At 47.9% G+C, this 23,003-nt stretch overlaps 1 protein-coding gene and 1 non-coding gene across 4 annotated transcripts; one reads left to right on the top strand and one right to left on the bottom strand.

The window, feature by feature from the left end:
• Nucleotides 1-5,010: 5,010 nt before the first annotated feature.
• LOC119160021 (2-oxoglutarate and iron-dependent oxygenase domain-containing protein 2) lies at nt 5,011-22,871 on the bottom strand. Of its 3 annotated transcripts, XM_075889806.1 has the most exons (8): nt 22,570-22,865; nt 20,764-20,820; nt 17,669-17,785; nt 17,103-17,190; nt 15,601-15,725; nt 13,809-13,997; nt 12,516-12,820; nt 5,011-5,137 (listed from the first exon to the last, which is right to left on the bottom strand). In XM_075889806.1, exons 1-8 carry the CDS (start codon nt 22,687-22,689, stop codon nt 5,032-5,034), a joined length of 1,107 nt encoding a protein of 368 aa, XP_075745921.1. In that variant the 5' UTR covers nt 22,690-22,865; the 3' UTR covers nt 5,011-5,031. The 3 variants fall into 3 exon arrangements, with proteins under 3 accessions (XP_075745921.1, XP_037268670.2, XP_075745922.1); XM_037412773.2 differs by lacking the exons at nt 20,764-20,820; nt 22,570-22,865 and adding an exon at nt 19,036-19,378; XM_075889807.1 differs by lacking the exons at nt 15,601-15,725; nt 17,103-17,190 and having other exon boundaries at nt 22,570-22,871.
• TRNAA-CGC (transfer RNA alanine (anticodon CGC)) lies at nt 19,428-19,499 on the top strand. The gene has a single exon. It is a non-coding gene; the product is annotated as a tRNA-Ala (tRNA).
• Nucleotides 22,872-23,003: the final 132 nt, after the last annotated feature.

Here is a 23,003-nt window from a genome sequence, read left to right as displayed (position 1 = left end):
AGGACAAAGGCCTCTCCCATGTTCCGCCAGTTAACCCGGTCCTGTGCTTGCTGCTGCCAATTTATACCCGCAAACTTCTTAATCTCATCTGCCCACCTAACCTTCTGTCTCCCCCTAACCCGCTTCCCTTCTCTGGGAATCCAGTTAGTTACCCTTAATGACCAGCGGTTATCCTGTCTACGCGCTACATGCCCGGCCCATGTCCATTTCCTCTTCTTTATTTCAACTATGATATCCTTAACCCCAGTTTGTCCCCTAATCCACTCTGCTCTCTTCTTGTCTCATAAGGTTACACCCACCATTTTTCTTTCCATTGCTCGCTGCGTCGTCCTCAATTTGAGCTGAACCCTCTTTGTAAGTCTCCAGGTTTCTGCTCCGTAGCTAAGTACCGGCAAGATACAGCTGTTATATACCTTCCTCTTGAGGGATAGTGGCAATCTACCTGTCATAATTTGAGAGTGCTTGCCGAATGTGCTCCACCCCATTCTTATTCTTCTAGCTACTTCAATCTCGTGGTTAGGCTCAGCGGTTATTACCTGCCCTAAGTAGACATAGTCTTTTACAACTTCAAGTGCACTATTACCTATCTCGAAGCGCTGCTCCTTTCCGAGGTTGTTGTACATTACTTTCGTTTTCTGCAGATTAATTTTAAGGCCCACCTTTCTGCTCTCCTTGTCTAACTCCGTAATCATGAGTTGCAATTCGTCCCCTGAGTTACTCAGCAATGCAATGTCATCGGCGAAGTGCAGGTTACTAAGGTATTCTCCATAAACTCTTATCCCTAACTGTTCCCATTCTAGGCTTCTGAAAACCTCCTGTAAGCATGCGGTAAATAGCATTGGGGAGATTGTGTCCCCCTGCCTTGCACCCTTCTTGATTAGTATTCTGTTGCTTTCTTTATGAAGCACTATGGTAGCAGTTGATCCCCTGTAGATTTCTTCCAGAATGTTTATATATACTTCATCTACGCCCTGATTCCACAGTGTCTGCATGACGGCTGATATTTCTACTGAATCAAACACCTTCTCGTAATCTATGAAGGCTATGTATAGTGGTTGGTTATACTCTGAGCATTTCTCTATTACCTGATTGATAGTATGAATGTGGTCAATTGTTGAGTAGCCTGTTCGAAATCCTGCTTGTTCCTTTGGTTGATTGAATTCTAATGTTTTCTTTACTCTGTTAGCAATTACCTTTGTAAATAGCTTGTATGGTACAGAGAGCAAGCTGATCGGCCTGTAATTCTTCAAGTCCTTATGTATTAAGATGATGTTAGCGTTCTTCCAAGACTCTGGTACCCTTCCCGTCAGGAGACACCTCGTAAGCAGGGTGGCTAGTTTTTCTAACACAATCTGTCCTCCATCTTTCAGCAGATCTGATGTTACCTGATCCTCACCAGCAGCTTTGCCTCTTTTCATGCTCTCCAAAGCTTTTCTGACTTTCTTTGTCCCTTAGTGCATACATCCGACTTTTGCCTATCCCAAGTTTCCTCTTCACTGCTTTGACGCTTCTTCCGTTTTTCAGAGCGTGTTCAATTCTCTCCATGTTATACCTTCTTACATCGCATACTTTACGTCTATTAATCAACTTCGAAAGCTCTGCCAGTTCTATTTTGTCTGTTGTACTTGACACTTTCATGATTTGACGCTTCTTAATTAGGTTCTTTGTTTCCTGGGAAAGCTTGCCAGTGTCCTGTCTAACTACCCTGCCTCCAACTTCCACTGCACACTCCGTAATGATACTCGTCAGATTATCATTCATTGTATCTACGCTAAGGTTGGTTTCCTCACTAAGAGCCGAGTACCTGTTCTGCAGCGACACTCTGAATTCCTGTACTTTCCCTCTCAGTGCTAGCTCATTGATTGGCTTCTTGCGTATCAGTTTCTGTCGTTCCTTCTTCAAGTCTAGGTGAATTCGAGACCGCACCATTATTCTATGGTCACTGCATCGTACCTTGCCAACCACTTCCACATCCTGCACGATTCCTGGGTGTGCAGTCATTATAAAGTCTATTTCGTTCTTATTTTCGCCATTGGGGCTCCTCCATGTCCACTTGCTGTTTTCTCGTTTTCGGTAGAAGGTATTCAAAATCCGCAAATTATTGCATTCTGCGAATTCTACTAGTAGCTCTCCTCTGGCGTTTCTAGTGCCGATGCCATTATCTCCTACTGCCTGGTCTCCAGCCTGCTTCTTCCCTACCTTTGCATTAAAGTCGCCCATCACTATAGTATACTGTGTTTTTACCTTACTCATTGCCGATTCTACGTCTTCATAGAAGCTTTCAACTGAAGCGTCATCATGGCTGGATGTAGGTGCGTAAGCCTGTACTACCTTCATCTTGTATCTTTTATTCAGTTTAATTACAATACCTACCACCCTTTCATTATAGCTATAATATTCCTCTATGTTGCCAGCTATGTTTCTGTGAATTAGGTATCCCACTCCCAGTTCTCTTCTGTCTGCCAGGCCCCGATAGCAAAGGACGTGCCCTTTCTGTAGCACAGTATAGGCCTCATCTGTCCTCCTAACCTCACTGAGCCCTATTATATCCCATTTAACACCCTCTAGCTCCTCGAATAGTACAGCTAGACTTCCCTCACTAGATAAGGTTCTAGCGTTAAACGTTGCCAAGTTCAGGTTCCAATGGCGGCCTGTCGGGATCCAGAGATTCTTAGTACCCTCTGCTGCGTTGCAGATCTGACCGCCGCCATGGTCAGTTGCTTCGCAGCTGCTGGGGACTGAGGGCCGTGAGTTATTTGACGCATGCATGTGGGAGGTAGTGACCAGATACTGCACCAGGGTGGCCAATCCTTCTCTGGTGAGGGAGTGCGTTCCCGGCGGTGATTACCGGTGAGGCCGCACCCCAGGCCTCTTAATGCAGTTCCATCAACACGCGGATTTTTTTTTTAAATTCGGTTGGGAACTGCGCGGCACCGGGATTGGAACCACGTACCTCTTGCATGCGAGGCGCATGCTCTAATCACTACGCCATCGCCGCAACTAGCACATACCCGTCCCTCGTTAATTCTTGAACCGGCCATAAAGGGCGGTACTTATACTAAACGCTGAAAAAGGCAAATGGTACGGCACTAGAGGGCGTTACTTGTAGAAAAGAAGGATTGACGTCACACGTACGGAAGGAGAGAGAGACAAGCGCGCGCGTACTATCGCGTGTTCATCGGTGTTGTATATCAACAGCGCAGGATCAGAGGGCGGAAGATAAACTTTATTGAGCTGCTCATAGTTGCAGAGCCCTGAGCAGACTGCCCCGACGGAGGTGGGGTCCTCGAGGAGGAGGGCTGTTACGTCGCTCTCTGTTTACAATACACGGTGAAAGTGGCATCCCGGGAAAAACGTGACTATACATGTATTTGGTTCATGGCGGCTGCAATAGTACATAATTCAGAGCCGCGCACGGATGTAACACGGAGAGGCCATCTGGTCTCTCACTTCACATTCACGTTATTTAACACGCTCACTTTGCCGTTGCCTATATGTGCGTGGCTTGTTGTGTTCCCAACAATCGGCGGCGCCGTTTTGGCGCGCGCGTGCACTCAGAGGCTCGGCGACGGAGGATGGACAAGGCTGCTGAGCGGCGTGCGCGCAGGGCGGCGGCGGCCCGAAGAAGGGACCCCGACGTGCGGGCGCGTGAGGCAGAAGCGCACCTCAAAGCTGCGTGGCGGCGCCACGAGGACCCCGCAGTACGACAACGGGAGGCCGAAGCGGCAGTGGCGCGCGCAACCAGCGTCGCCCCGCTCTCCATCATTCACCCCGTTGATATGCTGTTACTTTTTTTTACTGGCCCTGTACATGACGTCGATTAGCTAGTTCATACAGGCCCGAGGGGGAACGAGGAGGCAAACTGCGTAGCTTACTGACCGAGAGGCAGGACGCACAGGCAGATACTGGAAAACTAACCGCCTTACAAGGCACGCCGCCGCCAATGAAAGACATAACGCGACCACGTGATTTTTCCACAGTTACACACAACATGGAATATGTCCTTGGTGTGGTGACCACACAGTCACATTTACAAAGATTGCCTGCGCATGTACCGTGTACAGAGCGGCCTGCCCATGCATTATTAAAGGTGGTGAGTTCACGACAAACACTCGAAGTGCCGGCTCTAATGTAGCCTACCCACCCATATTTTTGTTTCATATCTAAAATAAAAAAAACTTGAATATGGCTTGCTTCGCTATTAATATTTTTTGAGTCAAAAATAATTTTCGGCTCCCTTACTTTATATTAATCATTACCGACTCTCTTCTAATTCAATGCAACTCGTTCTATAGCATGGAAGGGGTTGTACCCTTCAGTACAGGTTCTAATCTCGTGCACCTGAGCAAGTGGGCTGGGCAGGTAATGAGGATTGGGGGAGGGGGGGTGCGATATGAAGACCGCAGGATTCACTAAACGTAGATAGCAGGCATTCTTTTCCTCTCGCCGTTCACACCTTCCTTTCTCTCGAAGCGTGAGGGAGAGGAAATGCCGCATTTGGGAGAAGCGCGCCCGAGCTTTGAACCACTATACACCGCCTCTTTTTCTTGAGCCGAAAAAAAAAAAACAATTACTAGAGAAACACTTTTGTCGGGCTTTCCCGTCAAGTTAACTTCTAGTGTGAATAGCGAAAGGTCCGCGTGTTGGAGACCCGGGCTGCATAGCGTGTGTTGGTATAATACACCTATTTTCTAGCCAATCACCCGTAGCAGATATTGGCACAGAACGCGCTTGTATCTGTACATCGATTAGCTATATTAACGATACACAAGAATTACAACGGGACATGACTAACACTTGCGACGTCTTGATCTGATTCGTGTTTGTTCGGTAGTAATTTGCAGCTGAATACCTGTGACAAGGTGTCGCGATCCTTAGTGGTCGTACCGCGACACCGAGTGGTGCGATGAGCTCTGGAATCTCTTCTTTTCATCTAAGAATCACCCCCCCCCCCCACTGCTCCTTGTGCGCACGTCTATCCCTTCATCGTATAAAAGGAGACGCAGAATACTGGGCAGGCATGTTCTTTAATTACTGGGCTTGCGCGTCGATAGGTTGCATCTGCTCGCTTGAAGACGTCAGCCGATGCAAGGGAAACTTTGGGAACTTCAGCACAGCCGACTCCTGCGACGCGGAACTGGAAAGAGAGAGAGGGGGAGGCGGTAATTGTAAAACAGGGCGACACAAACCGTTTATCCCTGCGGCTCTTGTATACGTCACGTACGTGTATAATATGTGCGTAACGGAGAGCCAGCAATCTCTCCGTGCTCGCCGAATAAAACGAGTGCAGTATATAGGAGCACCCCATACGACTGTTCATGCTCGTTTGTAGCAAGCCCACAAAGTCTGTGACGGGCAGTTTTCAGTCGCATCACCTACGCCACGCTTCTGCGAAATGAGGAATAGTGAAACGCCCATACACACTGACGCCAGAATTGAGAGACGTTTTTAATAGATCTCGAAACTATAGTGGCAATGTCTCAGCATATTTATACTAAGCAAGCACTTTAACACTATTGTGCATTACGTTTCTAAACCAATCACAGCATATTCACGGAGTGAATGATGATGAGTGGGGCGAAGCGTTCGTCAGTTCGTTCGTGCTTCCGTCCGTCCACGAAACCATCCGCGCGTCCGTCCATGCGTCCGTTACTCTGTCCGTGCGTCAGACCGTGAGTCCATCCATTCGTCTGTCCGTCCGTGCATCCATCTGTCCGTACGTCCGCGCATCCGTCCATTCGCCCGTCCGTCTGCTAGTCTGTCCGTCCGTCCGTCCGTCCGTGCCTCCATCTGGTGAACACTCCAATTACCGCCATCTCGCATCTCCTGTGGCCCATACCCGCTCTAGAGCCGGTATGTGCCACCGGTGGCTTTTTTCGGACTTTTACGCCACCGACCACGCCTCGCGTGCTTACCAAACGCCGAGTTGGCGTCTGCCGGGCAGGACGCGCCCTTCCTTGGACGCGCCCTTCGTTCCACCTGCTGAGCCAATATGCTGGACGGTGCTGCTGTTATTATGGACGGTGATGAACTCCCTCCGGAAGAGTTTGGAGAGGAACACGGCTGGCGTTCCGCCGCGGTGAAGAAAAGCTCGAGGCGCACGAACGCCAGTGCTACAGAGCGTGCCACGGCATGCGGCGAGAATGCCAGGGGCAATTTCAGTGCTACAAGAAAAGCTCTACACTTGAAGAATCAAGTTATCAAATCATCGAGAATGCCTCGACTGCCTAGCGAGCACTGGAAGATTATCGTCCGTCCAAGGGGTGGCTTGGATGTTGAGAAGGCGGGCTCAGCTAGACTTGGCCGGGCAATCGCAGAGGCGGCTGGAATTGTACCCACGCTCATCAGTCAGGACATTGTCTGCCCGAATGCAACGCAAAATATCATAGTTATTAGCACGGCGTCCCGTGCGAACGCTGACTCTTACCTCAGGATGAGCTGCCTTACATTGGGAATGAAGAAGTATGACATCAACACTTACGAGGCTGCCCCGCATGAGACCTGCAAGGGGGTCATCCGTAAGATTGACGCATCGGAGAGCCAGACGGAGCTGGAGAGGAGCATCCTTACTGAAAGAAACCCCACGGCTCTGGGAGTCAGACGTATTAAGAACACTGAGACGGTGGTTATTGTCTTCGATGGCTACAAAGTTCCCAACTTCATTTATTTCGGCACAGCGCTGGTCAGATGCTCGCTTTACCATCGGCAGCATGACTGCTGCTATGCCTGTGGCAGACTCGGGCACAGGGCGGACGTCTGTCCGACACCGGACGAAGCTGTGTGCAAGAGGTGCGGAATCAACAACCCTGATGAGAACCATCAATGTTCCCCGACCTGTGGATTCTGTGGCGGCCCACACGCCACGACGGATAAAAGTTGCCAGCAAAGGTTTCAGCTTCCATTTATTGTGCGAAGGCGGCGAAGAGAGCGCCGTGCGGAATCAGAGCGTCGTAGTCAGCAAACGGTACCTGCTAACGCCGACGAGGGTGTGAGCCAGCCTGCACACCGCAACTCCAGTTCAAACAGTCGTTCTGCTGCAACTGGGGTGGACAGCCGTGACTCATCGCAACAGGCAAGCAGTCGGTCCAGATCCAGATCTCGGTCCAGAAGTCGCTCCCAAGGCCAGCGAAAGGGAACTTCGTCTAAAGGCCGAGCCAAGTCCCGGTCCAGAGATCGTCGTCGGTCCCAATCCAGAGGCCCATCGCACTCGAGGAGCCAGTCCAGGGACCCGCATGGCACAGTCCGTTTCCAAAGCCCACCCCAACCGGAGATGCAGGGTGGCTCCTGGGCTGACCGGGTGCGCAGCGGAGGAGGTGAAAAGGTAACGGGAGGCACTGCGCCAGAGCATGGTCTAGCGGAGCTAAATCAGCTTAGGAAGGAGAATGCCGAAATGCGCAGCATTATTGAGTCGCTGAGAGCCGAAATGGCTGAGCTTAGACGTGTCAGTACATCTCAAGCTACTCTGGCATCTGCTTCTCCGTGTGTAGGTTCTCCCTCTCCTCAACCCATGGAGGTTCCCATGGTCGTGGAAGCAGGCCCCTCGGGTAACCCAGCCAAGCGTAAGGCTGCGACTTCAGCCGAGAATGTGCAGGCTAGAGCTAAATCTGAAATTAAGGAGACTCTAAATTCAATTTGCCTTGAGATTCACAAACTTAATGAGCGTTTCTCGGCGGTCGATCAACGTCTCACAGTTATGGATCAGAAAATAGATATTCAACATGCCAGAATTCAATGTGTGGAGAATCAATTACAGAACGCCGGCCTTATGGTGCAGAGCCCCAATATCAGGGGAGCAGCTCGGATTCACCCGGATTTCTTTCCAGAGGGAACGCCTTTATCGGCGCCCATTCCCATGAGTATCCCCAGTTCGAATAGTACAGTTGCTTCTGTACAGAACCTGACGGCAGGGTCAGGGAGCACCTCCAATGATCAAGATGGCCTCGCACGCTGAATTTCGTATATGGCAATGGAACTGCAGGGGGATCCTTAGCAAAAGGGGCACCCTGCAGCAATTTGTCCGCTCTCACAGCGAGAAGCCGCAAGTGATCCTACTGCAGGAGACGCTGTCTGATAGTGTAACCCTCCCGGGGTACAAGGCACATGCAGTTAAAGGGGAAGGCAGAGGGATTGCCACGTTAGTCAGCAACAAGTTCACCTTTGTGACACATGATCTAGGGGTAAGACCTAATAAAACGGAGCTCTCCTTAGTTGAGGTCATTCCGAGTTCTTCCAACCTTTCCAGCATTTTTATACTGAACATATATAGTAGCCCTAGTGATCATAGGCAGCGTTTTAGGACGATCATAGCTAAGGCAACCAGATTGGCTGGGCTCTCTCCTCTGGTTGTGGCGGGGGATTTTAACTCGCCTTTCCGGGCGTGGAACTACCCGTATGATTCAGCTAAAGGCAGGAGCTTGTGGCAGGAGACGGGAGATGCGGATCTCTCGTTAATTACGGACCCGATGTTTCCTACTAGGCGCGGCACATCCACCACCAGGGACTCCACCCCGGACCTAGCTTTCGTGAAAAATGCTGGCTCGGTAGGTTGGGAAAATCTTCTGACGGATTTAGGAAGTGATCATTATATTACAGTTACTAAATTACAGATGGAGGCAAAATCTAAAAGAAAGTTTACTTACGTGGATTGGGATAAATTTCGGGAGTCACGCAGCGCTCGAGCGGAACAGGGGGAAATCCCGGACTCTCTGGGGCAATGGACAGAGATGCTGCTGCAGGACGTTAGAGCGGTTACCAGAACCATTGAGACAGAGGTACAGACAAACAAAATGGACAGTCGGCTTGCGCATTTACTGGAGGCAAAGCAGTCGCTATTGGCCAGATGGAAGGGTCAGAGACTTAATCGTAGGCTTCGGAAAAAGATAGCAGAGTTAAATACACAAATTGAAGAACATTGCAAAAACTTGTCGAGGCAGCAGTGGGATGAAATTTGTAATTCAGTCGATGGACAAATGCGAACCAGAGGTAAATGGAATCTTTTAAAACACTTGCTTGACGAGTCGGGCACTAAATCTAATCAGAGGGGGGTCCTTGCTAGAATACTTCATCTTGCTCAAAAATCCTCCTCGGGCGCGGAGCTATTGGGGCAGCTTGCTGAGAAGTATCTACCGCTAGCAGTTGATTCCATGCAAGCCTATCCGGGGTATATGGGAACACCTTGTGCCCATTTGGATGAACCCTTCACCATCAGCGATGTGCGACGTGCCCTGCACGAACTTAATGGCCGATCGGCACCGGGTCCAGATAGGGTCACCAACAAAGCGCTTCGGAATTTGGAAGATGACTCTGTTGAATTTCTTACTGATGAGATTAATAGGATTTGGAAGGGAGGTGACATCCCGGAACAATGGAAGTTGGCCAAGGTGATCCTCATTCCCAAGCCCGGTAAAGCACCAAGTTTGGACAATCTGCGCCCCATCTCTCTCACGTCATGCGTGGGAAAGGTGGTGGAACACGTTGTCCAGAACCGAATCGCGGACTACATAGAGCACAATGATCTCTTCCCTCACTACCTTATTGGCTTTAGGCCAGGCCTCTGTACGCAGGATGCTATGAAAATCATTAAGTGTCAAATTTTAGATAATCATACCAGAGACACCAGGGCGATCCTAGGCTTGGATATAAAAAAAGCGTTTGATAATGTCCGCCATGATTCTATTTTAGATGCGATCTCAAGTCTCAACCTAGGTTCCTCATTTCATGCGTTTGTCAGATCCTTCCTGTGTGGTCGAAAAGCCATACTTAAAGTTGGAGATCTAGAATCGGATGTGCAAGCGCTGGGAAATAGGGGCACCCCGCAGGGATCTGTTCTATCACCCTTACTTTTTAACATCGTCATGGCTGGTCTCTCGAGGCAGCTTTCTGGAATTTCAGATGTTGGTCATACAATTTATGCCGATGATATCACCATTTGGTGTAGAGGAGGAAGTGATGGCACTGTAGAGGCGGCCCTGCAAGAGGCCATCGACACTACCGAGAGTTTTCTGGAAGACACAGGCCTTTCTTGCTCTCCGGAAAAGTCTGAGCTTCTCCTCTATAAACCGGTCAGGAGGGGCCGTCGACCGCGAGGCTGGGTGCCGCCCCTAGAAAATGACATCCACTTACGTACCAAAAGTGGACGATCAATCCCCAAAGTCGCTTCCATTCGGATCTTAGGTATGACGCTAGAAGCAACGGGCACCAACACCATCACGATTAAAAGGTTGGAAAAAAAGACAGACAGTGTTATTAGGCTCATAAGACGGGTGGCTAACCGAAGGACAGGACTATCAGAGGACAACTTGGTCAGGCTTATACATGCTTTTCTGCTGTGTCATTTTGCATATGTGGCGGCAATGCATGTCTGGAAGAGAATGGAAAGGGACAAGCTTAATGCAATGATCAGGAGAGCTGTAAAGAATGCCCTTGGGCTCCCCAACTACACCCACACCAATCGTCTCCTGCAGTTGGGAATTCATAATACATTGGAGGAAATTGCGGAAGCACAAGAAAGAACACAGGTAATTAGGCTGTCTGGCTCAAAAGCGGGGAGGATGATTCTCGCAGAAATGGGTATTCCACCAGCTCAGATTGAGGCTCTGTACCAAGGGTTGACGAGGGATCAGAAGGAAAACATCATTGTCTCGCCTGCCCCGCGGAACATGCATCCCCAACGTAATGTTGGAAGGAGGAGAGCGCGCGCTCGGGCCCTTCTTCGCCAAGTTGCGGATCTTGACGGGGGGGCCTGTTTCGTAGACGCGGCGCAATATGATGGCCAGAGAGACCGATTCACGGTAGTGGCAATCAACCACAAAGGCATTACAATTAATGCGGCGTCGGTATGCGCCAGAACTGCCAATGCAGCTGAGCAGGTTGCCATCGCCTTGGCTCTTTTAGATCAGCGTAATGAACACATATTTAGCGATTCTAGAGCTGCCATTCGTGCCTTCAGTGTTGGAGCTGTGTGCAAAGAGGCCAAAAATATACTCGGTGATAAGTTGCTTACAACCCATACCATTACATGGTTCCCAGCTCATATGGGAAACATGGACGGAGGGATCATAAATCTCAATGAGTTGGCCCACTCCAGGGCGCGAGGGTTAGCTGTCCGCGGCCATGGAGGACCTTTGGGTCGAACTGGAGATTTCGTAAACAGGGATCCGCCAACTACATATAATGAAATAACCCAACATTTCGCTATGGATAGGAGAATCTTTCCACCTCCACATGCGAAGCTAAATAGAGCGCAGGCGCTTACATTGCGATTACTTCAAACAGAAACGTACCCTAACCCTGCCTTTCTTCACAAGCTTTATCCTGATGTTTATTTAACCAACTCGTGTACAAAATGTGGCGGTTTAGCCACCTTACACCACATGCTCTGGGAGTGCCCTTCGGTACGTGGCACCGATACAGCATCGTCCAGAAAGTGGGACTCCGCTCTCCGGAGTCCAGACATAACATCGCAACTTTGGGCTGTCCAGAGGGCCCACGATGCGGCGCTAGGGCTCGGCCTTACTGTCCCATCGTGGGAGCGGCCCGCCGTGTGCTAGGGCGCACGCCTTCGGACTTGTCAATAAAGTTTTTCCAAACCAAACCAAAACCGGTGGCTACATACATACATACATACATACATACATACATACATACATACATACATACATACATACATACATACATACATACATACATACATACATACATACATACATACATACACACATACATACATACATACATACATACATACATACATACATACATACATACATACATACATACATACATACATACATACATACATACATACATACATACATACATACATACATACATACATACGGAGGAGGAGGAGCGGCACACCCACGCCCTAAGGAGCTTCGCTAAAAGGCATGCCTGCGTGAACTGATGCCTGCGTTCTCACAAACCTGCCTTTATTTATTAGGCAGTCCAGCTTTAGTGAGCGTTGCTTGTGTACTTACGCTATTTTCGAAATATAAATATGCGCACCCAAGAGATTAATGCGTACAACCCGTGTGCAGTGACGATGTCAAGTATTGCGTATGCGCTATTCTATAACCATCAGCGTGCACTGCGTTCTCGGCCTTCAGGAGTGGGTGGAGGAGCTGGTCAAAGATTCCTTGTGCGCACGAGAAAGGGAAGGGAGCACGCCTGCCCCTCTCCTCCGTGCTCACGCCTATGTAGAACTGTTTATTATCATGCGACGTTGAGCTTTGCATTAAATTGCTATGTAGAGGAGGCAATAGCGAGGAAGACAAAAGAGAGAAGACGGCGAGAGGTGACCATTATATCGTGTATGTGTGTGCGTGACGATTTGCAAAACGTAATGCTGAACGTGCCATGGCCTCACGTACACACATATATCCGTCAGCCTATTAGAGTCGGCTGTCTAATTCGACCAAACAGTTCCAAGTTATTTGAGTGCGTGAGTGAGTGAGTGAGTGAGTGAGTGAGTGAGTGAGTGAGTGAGTGAGTGAGTGAGTGAGTGACAATCTCACCGGGCGGTGAATCCATCTCCGTATCCTTCACCGGCAGCCACCAGGGTGGGCACATGGTCGCACAGGGGACAGCGCCTGTTGCGCATCTCCGACGAGCGCAGCCACACGACCAGATTGACGTTCTCACCGCTCAGCGTGGACAGGGTGCCTCTCAGCTGCTGACCGCGGTGCAGGAACGCGTGGCAGGGCGTCTGCTTCTGCAGCATAGTGCTCGAGCACTGGTCCAGCGGCTCCTCGCGCATGTCGCTGAAGTACAGCTCGCCACCGCTGAAGCCGCGTCGGCCCAGGCACACGTTCAGTGTGACCTGCACAACGGCCACATTTGCCAGAACTAACCCCTCGTCCACTTCGGTTCTCAGACATCGTGCGCCAATAATTCCCAGAGTTGCGAGCGTAGTGGAAGAAGAGGGGAGCACCCTTCTTTTTGGATTATTGCATGTGCGGGGTACAAAGGTTCACGCACACTGAACGGCTCTTCCTCGGCAGCGCATTTGGGGGGGGGGGGGGGGGGGGAGTACGTAAATTCACTACAGTTCACAGGGAATTATATCCACTCCTAAGGAACCTTTGTTCAAAAATTGCGCAGGCCTTATCACAGAAGGCTCCTCGGGCATCTCCAAAAATGCGAGGCTGTGAAGTCAGCCTTTGTACTCCCGTGTCACAGAACAAAAAGGAGGCGTTCCATCTCACCCGTGAAAAGGTCTTCGTTCACTGCGGCAAGAGACGTCATAGTCGAATCGCACAACAATGTTTTTGTTATTGTTTGGCTTGCGTATCAGGTTATAGGTACAGTGGGCGCCTTATAGCATGTAGCACTGGTCATCAATAGATGCACTGAAAGATTCGCTGCACGTATACGCATCTATCATCACATTCATCATCAGTCTGACTATGCACAGTACAGGGCAAATAACTCTCCCATGATCCACCAATCAACTCGGTCTTCTGCTCTCTGCTGCCGCGTTACACCTACGAATTTTTCAATCTCATCGGCCCACCTAACTTTCTGTCTTCCCCTCGCGCGTTTACCTTCCCTTGGCAGCGGCCGACAATTAACTAAACACGTACGTGGTCGCAGAAAGACACATGGCTACGCACTAGTTGATGCATTCACGACTTTCGAGTCAAATGAACACACTCAGGAACCTGGAAGACAAGGTAAGAGACACATCAAAAGAATACGAGCTATAACGCGGTAGGTTTCACGTGCTTGATCGCTTTTCCCCCTAGGGGAACGACTCATGCTCCGTGGTAATGTGAAGCAAAAAGAAAAAGGTAATTGTTGCTGATCACCTCGGCGTTGTCGTAGTGGAACTCGAGACCGCTGTCGTTGCCCGGCTCGCTGCGCACGGCGAAGGCGTTGTGCGAGTCGAAGCGGGCGCCCGTCCAGCGGGGGAACAGTGCTCGGCACAGCGGAGACAGGTACTGGTCGCGCAACGGAGTCACGAACTGCTCGTCGAAGCCCACCTCGCTCAGGACTGTCTGCGTGCGTCAGTGCACAGGGCATCGCTCAGAAAAGACTATAGTTAATCATCTTGAGGCCGCTCAGTGCGATTCAGTTCGAGGGAGAATCGGTGCGATTTCCCGTTGCGTAACTTCTCTCATGCAGTAGTTTAAAGTTATTTACTGAAAAGCAATGTCTCGCAGATTAGCATTTCCTTCGTATTAACCTGCGCTGCCGATGTCACACTATTTTTCACTTAGCAGCAGTGTCATATCGGTTTTATATCCATTTCTTAAGTTTTAAAACGCAACGCCAGTAACCCTATCCTGTTATCGCTACTCAAAAATTATTTGCCCCTTCCTCCTCCCCTTTTTTTTTGGCACATACGTGCATCAAAATTAACTGTACGAATTTTGATACATGCTTAAGTAACTCAGGCAAACCGAAACTACCCGCGAAAAGGGGTGGTTCTAGCTTAGGTCCCATAACCAGGACAGATTCTTCTTCAACTGCGAAACTTCCCTTCTGAGAGGCGGCTTTTTTTGTTGCTCTGTGTGTATTTGCAGTGATACGCCGTTGGTTTGACGACCAATTTTCGTTACCTTTCACTAAAAGAAAAACAAAAAAGGAAGAAAAAACCACACACACACACACAGCTCCGCTTCGCAGACACCGGTGAAACGGCGAAGCTATATGTGGCGGCCTCTTCGTCAGGCTAACACGTTCACGAGTTTTGAAAGTCTTTCAGATATGTTGTGTCACTGCTGTTCATTTAACACTCGTTGTTAGCCTTCATAATTACGAAGTATCACGTGATAGTGGTGTGAATATGGTAACGCGCATGTCATTATATAGTTTAGCTGACTGTTTCGTTCTTTCTTTGTTAGTGCAAGTTGTCCGGCTCGGTGGAGCAGTGGCTATTGTGTGCTCGGCTGATGACCCGAATATGGTGGGTTCGATCCCCGCCCGGGCGGTTGCATTTCGATGGAGGCGAAATGGTAGAAGCCCTTGTACTGTGCGATGTCGGTGTAGGTTAAAGAACCCCAGGTGGTCGAAACTTCCGGAGCCCTCCACTGCGGCGTCTCTCATAATCATGATGATATGTGGGGTTTAACGTCCCCAAACTACCATATGATTATGAGAGACGCCGTATAGTGAAGGGCTCCGGGAATTTCGACCACCGGGGGTGTTATAATGTGCGCCCAAATCTCAGCACACGGGCCAACAGCATTTTCGCCGCTCTCATAATCATACATGTGGTGGTCTTGCAACGTAAAACTTAAGTTGCGCAGATGAACTTACCCAACTTTTGTGGTGCGTACGCGTTTATGATCGTGATATATTGTTCTCTGGTAGGCCGCGCAGATTTCTGTGACATATGACTTTTTTAGGGGGGGGGGGGGGGGGGCTAAGTATTGCTTTCATTTTTAGTGAACTGTGGTCAGTGGTGATATTTCTGTAGTGCATATTCGTTTCTGATGCCCCCCCACCGTTACTAGTGATCCCGGACGTATAAGGCTTGACCAAAAACAGCCTCGCAGTTTAAGTTTCTGCACGTACTGTATTTTTTTTTTTTCGTTTGACCATGCAAAACTAAATATACAGCCCTGCGAAAAACCGTAGCGTGGAGCTTGTTCTCACCGCGTAATTGTTGATGACGTTGGGCCTGATCTTGGGCATCTCGGAGCCTTCGAAGTGATCCAACTCGTACAGGAGCTTGTCGGCAAACTCTGGCGTGAACAGCGGGATCCGGTAGACCTCTTTCTCTGCGCACATGAGCGCGTCACAGAACATCTGAGCGCACTGCGCAGGTAATTAAACACCAAATTATACGCGACCACTTTCCATAGTAACGAGCCACACAGACATGTTGAAGCTCTGTAAATAAATTTGTGCTCGAACAGTGAAATTTCCTGATCAATGTGAGATATCCTAGAAATTTGCATGAACTTCGATCGGTGGCGTAGGCAGAAATTTGTTGGGTGGAGGGGGAAAGGGGGGTGGCGTTTTTATTCGACGTGGGGCTTAGACAGATAAGTGTGGTCACCTGTTATTTTCTGCTCTGTATCCCACGGGGGAAATATTTAGAAGAATACACGGGCCCGGGGTGCTAACTCTTCGCTGCGCCACTGCAGCTTCACTTAGCGCATCGTCTTTCTTTCTTTTCTCAGTTTTTGATGAACTATTCAGAAGTAGTGAAAGAAGAGTTAATATGTTGGTTCCGAATGGCAAGCAGCGCCCGCCCATTCCGTTTTCCCTCATTTATGTATGATACGTAAGCAACTTCGAAGCCTATGCAATAGTTTAACCATAATTTAAATGAAGCTGGTTTTGGGCAGCAAAAATTTTGCTAAAATATAAACAGACAATACAAATAAAGAACACTAAACAGATCGAGCGTAAAATACCAGCCGTTTTTATTGAGTGTAGAGCGTCGGTTAAATAGTGAAACTGAGCCGAGGAGCACCATGGCACGTTTCTCGACGTGTACGGATCCAGTAACGCGAGGGGGGGGGGATGCGAGAAACTTTCACCCCCCTCCCCCTTAACGGGAAATCCTGAGCCCACCTACCACAGTGACGCCATGATGATGTCACCAATTTGGGTGATCTGATCTGTGACGTAACAATGGCTTTCGCAAGTAACGCCATGAGGTGGTTATTGCATCACTCGATCGTGTTGACGCCAACGGTCAATTTCTGCGTTTGATGAGGCATTTAAGGCGCTGCTGACCCGCAGGTCGCGGGTTCGTATCCCGGATGCGGCGTCTGCATTTCCGATGGAGGCGGAAATGTTGTAGGCCTGTGTGCTCAGATTTGGGTGCACGTTAAAGAACCCCAGGTGGTCGAAATTTCCGGAGCCCTCCACTACGGCGTCTCTCATAATCATATAGTGGTTTTGGGACGTTAAACCCCACATATCAATCAATGAGGCATTTACGGCTTCCAGCTTACAAACACTTTAGTTAGTTATTATCTTGTCACTCAGTTAGGTAAATCGAGTCAGTTAGCCCCGGATTGGTCATTACAATATCATGTTTCGCGTAGCGCGCACATATTTCTGGACTTTGATCATCGTGCATAGAAAAAAATATTATATTAATAACGCGAGCATGTGACCGACGAAAGTGCATGGCTTCTAACCTTTCGAAATGATCCAGGAAGACGGCAGCGACTCTGGCGACACGACAGTCTTGGCCACCTTCACGAACTCTGGGTCGAGGCACGACTCCTGAGACAGGGAGGAACACGTGACACTCTCGACAATGTCCCCTGACCAATAGATCGCTGTCAATTTTTTTAACTACTTTTCTGTTCATTTATGTATTTATCTATTTATTTTTTATTCTGTTTAGTTATTCACTTTTTTCTCTTTAATTTCAGCGCAGCTGTGGCGTTCGGCCGATATCTGATGCACATACAGCAACGGGTCTTCTGCTGAGTAAGCAACTCTTCACAGAGTTAAGATATGTTCGTATTTCTTATTACTTTCAGGGCCGCAGCCCGGTCAATCAACTGCCATTTGAGTTCAGTCTTGGCGACCATGGGTGATTTTTTTTTTTAACTTGGAGAAAAGGCCATTCATGATTATGCTAAAGTTTTGTTTAGTAGGTAACTGTTCGCAGAGCTATGCGACCGGGTTGTATCAATTTTAAAAGAAGAAAAAAAAAAGTTAGCGAAAAGAGCACGCCTGGCGCCACGCATATCACCTTGAACTTGTACACTTCCTCGTCAAAAGGTATGTAGCACATGTCCTGGTCGTCTTTTTCCCTGCTGTGCTGCGCTTCTTTCACATCGTTCATCCGGGAAAACACCGTCGTCTCCACCTGGGTGATGAAGCACGATCAGTATGCAGTGTCCTCTCCTCTCTATCTTATCTACACGAATGCGATGCGCCACCCTACTGCATTGAATTTACTTGGAAGCAATTCCAAGAGACTAGACTTTTGGGTAAGTTGGTTGATACTTTCAGTGGGGACATAAAGCTTACGAGGACAAATAAATTCAACTGTCGCGTTCATTCAAGCGCAGCTAGTGTAGACAGCCACAAGAAGAAGAAGAAGAAAAGGAGGCGGAAGACTTTTTTTTTGTGAGCGGCCGATATATGCATATGCTGATGACATCTGTGCTGATATAATATACCCTCCGAACACATATGGGTAATTCGAAGCCAAACATCTCGACCAATTTGGCGATTGCCTCAAACGCACTCGAAAAAAAGCTCATTCATTGCATCAAAAGCAGTGAATCGATAGAATATTTTGGAGGGAACAAGAATTCTCGGTCACATGGAAGCCTCCTAAATTTCGGGCAATGTAGCACAAGTGCTGTTTGTCATAAAATCTCTTAGTAGGGTATGATTGAAGGAAAGAAGTGTAAACTTAAGCGATCGTTTTCTTTGTTAGACAGAGTATATAAATGAAAATTAACGTACTATAAGAATGTAGTTTTTAGCCTCAATATCAAATGTTTACATGTTGAGTTAAGGCATTTGAGCAAGGTGTTGAGAGCTCAGTAATATTACCGCAATTTTTCTGCCGTATACGCTTTCGAAATTCTCCTTAGTATCTTCTGATTGATTCATTCATTTGTGGCGTTTAATGTCCCAAAACCACAATATGATTATGAGAGACGCCGTAGTGGAGGGCTCCGGAAATTTCGACCACCTGTGGTTCTTTAACGTGCACCCAAATCTGAGCACACGGGCCTACAACACTTCCGCCTCCATCCATCTTCTGTGTTCGCATTTTTTTTATATTGTAGTATAGCGTTATGTATGAATATATGAGTAAACTCTATAGAAGGTACATTTTGCGTTAAAATATACCCAACTCATTGTGTTATGAGCGAAGCTGTCCACTCCGAAATAAATATTTCGCGTAAACATGCCCCAGCACGCTGCGGCGGCATCCCGAAGTGCGTCATCAACAGGACGAAGTCATCGTTTGCTACGGGGCTTACAGACATTCGCTCGCAAAAACCACCGCCCCACCTCTCCACCCCGCAAAAAAAAAAAAGCGCAAAAAAAGACAAACAAGAAATCCAAAACCTGCCAGGCGTGTTTCTTCACCCTCACCCTCTTCACGCATTGATCCATCCCGCCTGGCGAAACGCGTCGTCTACAGGCACATGCGATTATTTGTGCAAACAAAAACAGCAACAACGCATTTACGTGCATTTTGAATAGTTCAGTTCAGCCCTGCAATAACTCTTTTCTCGATTCGTATGTTATTTTTTGCTCTCTATCCCACGGATGGCACACGCTCACGCGAGCTTCCCGACTATCCCTAGTAACGCTCCCTAGCTAGGGATGAAACTGTGCTACGCAATGTGATAGTAGTATAACTCTTGTTTGAAATCACATTTAGTGACAATTTCACCATTAGATTAACCCTAATTTCGGTGTACAATGTCAATTATGCACCACCCGAACAACTGCTTGACCATTGGTTCACTTTCAAATCGTCCGGGGGTGTAGCTCAGTGGTAGAGCGCTCGCTTCGCATGTGAGAGGCCCCGGGTTCGAACCCCGGCACCTCCACTGATGGGCAAGTTTTTTATTTCTTCCATTAAATTTTTCTTCTTTTTCTTGCAAACACGCGATTGTTTTCATCATACAATCGTCCTGGCGGTGTAACTGAGTTAAAAGAAAGTATGAGGCGGTGCTCAGTGAAGGCCATGGGTTCGAAACCCTGCACCTCTATCAATGGAATCCCGTTTTCAAGTCCAATTTACAAGGTTTACCCGCATCGCTACTTGTGCAATTCACCATGTAGAGGTCATGTGGGTGAAGCTCAGATGTTAATGCACGCCCGGTTCGGCAATACTTCTTTCAATCTGTCTGTTCATTCGTGGAATCACAAAAGGTTCAACAAGAGGTGCCCGAATAGCTTCATCAAGTGGAAAGCCTTCTACAGATGAAGGAATTTTTAAAAGCCTGTTGAGTTTGACGCTTTTTTTACCTCTTTTCTTTTGTTCGTGTTTGTCCTTTGTTTGATGTACATTTGTTTGTGAATATTGTATGTACACAGGCAATAAAGAAAGAAAAAAGGGTGTAGCTCAGTAGTAGAGCACTCGCTTCGCATGTGAGAGGCCCCGGGTTCGAACCCTGGTACCTCCATATTGTGGTCTCACTTTTAGAGCGCATCATAACGAACAATCTCAGCATATAAAGATATCCCACAGAGACGCATCAATTTCAAAAATCAGTGCTGTTTTTTTTTTCAATTTATTTTGCCATGTTCAATATTTTTATACATATGTGCGCTTTTAATTTCTTTCAACAAGCTGTTGACGGCAGTGGCCGTCAGTTTTATTTATTTATTTTGTTTATTTATTTATTTATCTATCTATCTATTTATTTCTTTAGAAAAAAATGTTATATGCGAAAGGTTTGAACAAAATATCGGTAAAAAGAGTTTTTCCATGACTTCATACGCTGTTCTGAGGACATGTGCGCTGATAAGCATTCATGCTCAAAGTGAGGCATGTATATTTGCACCCTAATTATTGTCCATCAAGGAAAAAAAAAACGTTGTTGGATCAGCCTAACATTTTGCCGCGCATTTTAAGAACACTGTTTTTTCCGTGAATGTGGTGCCATTGCTGCGCTCAAATGTCATGCTTTAGATAAGAACCACTGCTTCACTTTTTCGTTTACAACACGATTATTAACGTAGCTGCTAAGTACCAAGGTGACGGCGACAGATGGAGTACGTATTCCCACAAGGCCTCCTATGCATACCTCATGCCATGTACACAACCTTGATCCACTCGAGTAGGCAAAGATCGAACAAAAACCTTACCCGTTTGATGATGGCTTCTTGCTGTTCTCGCGAGGTATATCCGTACCTGTTCAATGCCTGTAAGAGCCAATATATATATATATATATATATATATATATATATATATATATATATATATATATATATATATATGAATAAAAGGGGGGCATAATTATTTAAGAACTCATACACGTGCGCACACTATAGAAGTAGCACTCATTTCGATAATTAGCTCTACAACCCTCAGCAAGAGTACATTTTTACATACTGAGCAGGTGATATATAGGAATACGCGATGGCGATACCTACTAACATGCAGCAATGATATTGGTAATGGCAGGTACGTGCTCGGTTTGTGTACACATGGGCCGTGCCCAGGGGTCTTTCCTATTACATTAGACTCGCACGCTTCACGATTGATGTCAAGATTTATAATTACTCTGGTCCATTGATAACGTATCTCTACTTTGCAGATATGTTGCATTGCAAAAAAAAAAAATTAAGGGGCCCGAGGCAGATAAGGTGCTATATGTGCGGCAAGGCACGGCGTACTGCAAAGCAAAACTCGTGCTCGAATTTCCCGCCAATTGAGATAAAAAGCTGTTTTTCCGCCATACAATAAAAAGAGCGCTAGTGTTCATTTAGATAAAAAGAAAGAAAAAAGTGGTTTGTAAGAAAGCGACGCTATTTACTTTTCTCCGAATTAACTGATAAAGTAACACCGCCAGGAATTACCGACCCCCTTACGTGTCAGACAACAACAACAAAAAAAAATTGCCCGCAGCTTCCCTCGGGGGAACACTGAGGAGGATGCGGACCATATAATTGGTTAACGGGGTGTTAAAGTGCGACTTACTTGGGTCGATGGCTAAATTGGTTAACGTGGTTGTGAAATGGGGTGTTAAATTGCGACTTACTTGGGTCGATGGCTAAATTGGTTAACGTGGTTGTAGGAGGGGGTAATAAATGAGTGAACACGTACACACGTATGCGAAAGGGCGGCGCTGGTCGAAGGGACGTCGATCATTGTGTTTGTGGATTCGTTGGAATTCATTTCACCGCGACCTTGGACGTCGACGCGCCGTACAAACCAACCGACGAGTGGCAACTGAGCGAGCGAGCGCCGACCTTGAGTATATATACAGCACGACGGCGCATGCACTGTCAGCTGTTGAATGTTCTCGAAGCGCGACGCCACATGCGCGTCCACTGGAGAATCAGGAGAATTGTAGATGTCGAACGCGGTGTGTAGAGGAGGAAGGGTGCACAGATGGTGGAGGAGTGAAGCGCGCGCGGTGTGTAGAGGAGGAAGGGATGCACAGATGGTGGAAGAGTGGGCGACGGCGCGACGGCGCATGCGCGCGCGTCAGCTGTCGAACGTTCGAGAAGCGGTGCGGACGGCGCGGACGGCGCACTACAAGGCGCGAGTATAAGATGCTTCCGCATCTAAAACTTTTGGCACATAATGGTGCTGCGTCTGACCATAGTCAGTGAACACCGAGGTTATGGCCCCCTTCTAGCCACCATACCGAGGTACCGAGACACAATGTACCTTACTGTACCCAAACAAAAGGCGTTCTCACCCGCAAAACACATCGCACCCAATAATGCCGTCTTAGCGCTCAAAAGCAGCCCGTTCAAATGGGTAGCCCGCGCACACAGAATCCTGCAAGCTGTACTTGCAGTGCAATGGCTACAGCTTGGTGGACTGCAGAGTTGCAAGATCTAAAGTCGAGGTCTAAAGCAGCTAGTTTGCAGCCTCTTGTAGTGCAACAAGATTGCGTGTCTCTACCTTGCTGTCGGTCGGGCGCCCTTCAAGAACGTACCTCACCGAACTGGCGCATGAAGGCGTGCTGTCCGAAGTAATTGATCCTCATGTCCAGCTCCGGTACTGGGATGTCGCTGCTCAGGTAGCACGCACAACGATAGAATTTCTGCTTCTTCATGTTTTGATTGAGTGGCGGCCTGCTTTTAGTCCAGCTACTACGCGCTTTCACCCTGGCATCCCTGTGGTAATGAAAACGTCGAAGTTGAAACGCACGAGCGTGGGGCCGTGACCATGAAAAAAACTGCGTGAGACACGTCACGCTGCTTGGGAAACATTTTTAGAGCGTCATGGAGGCTGTTGTACATAAAGAAAAAAGAATCGCGTATTGACAAAGACGACAATAGAATTCATGCAAACTCCGAATTTGAATGCAATCTAAACCGAAACACGCCTAATAAAACCGAAACTACGAGTTATATAAATATAGGCATC

The sequence above is a fragment of the Rhipicephalus microplus genome, chromosome 3 (assembly GCF_043290135.1).
Source record: "Rhipicephalus microplus isolate Deutch F79 chromosome 3, USDA_Rmic, whole genome shotgun sequence".
Classification (NCBI taxonomy): domain Eukaryota; kingdom Metazoa; phylum Arthropoda; class Arachnida; order Ixodida; family Ixodidae; genus Rhipicephalus; species Rhipicephalus microplus.
Note: the sequence above shows the minus strand (reverse complement) of the source record. Positions and strands in the feature narration are given on the sequence as shown.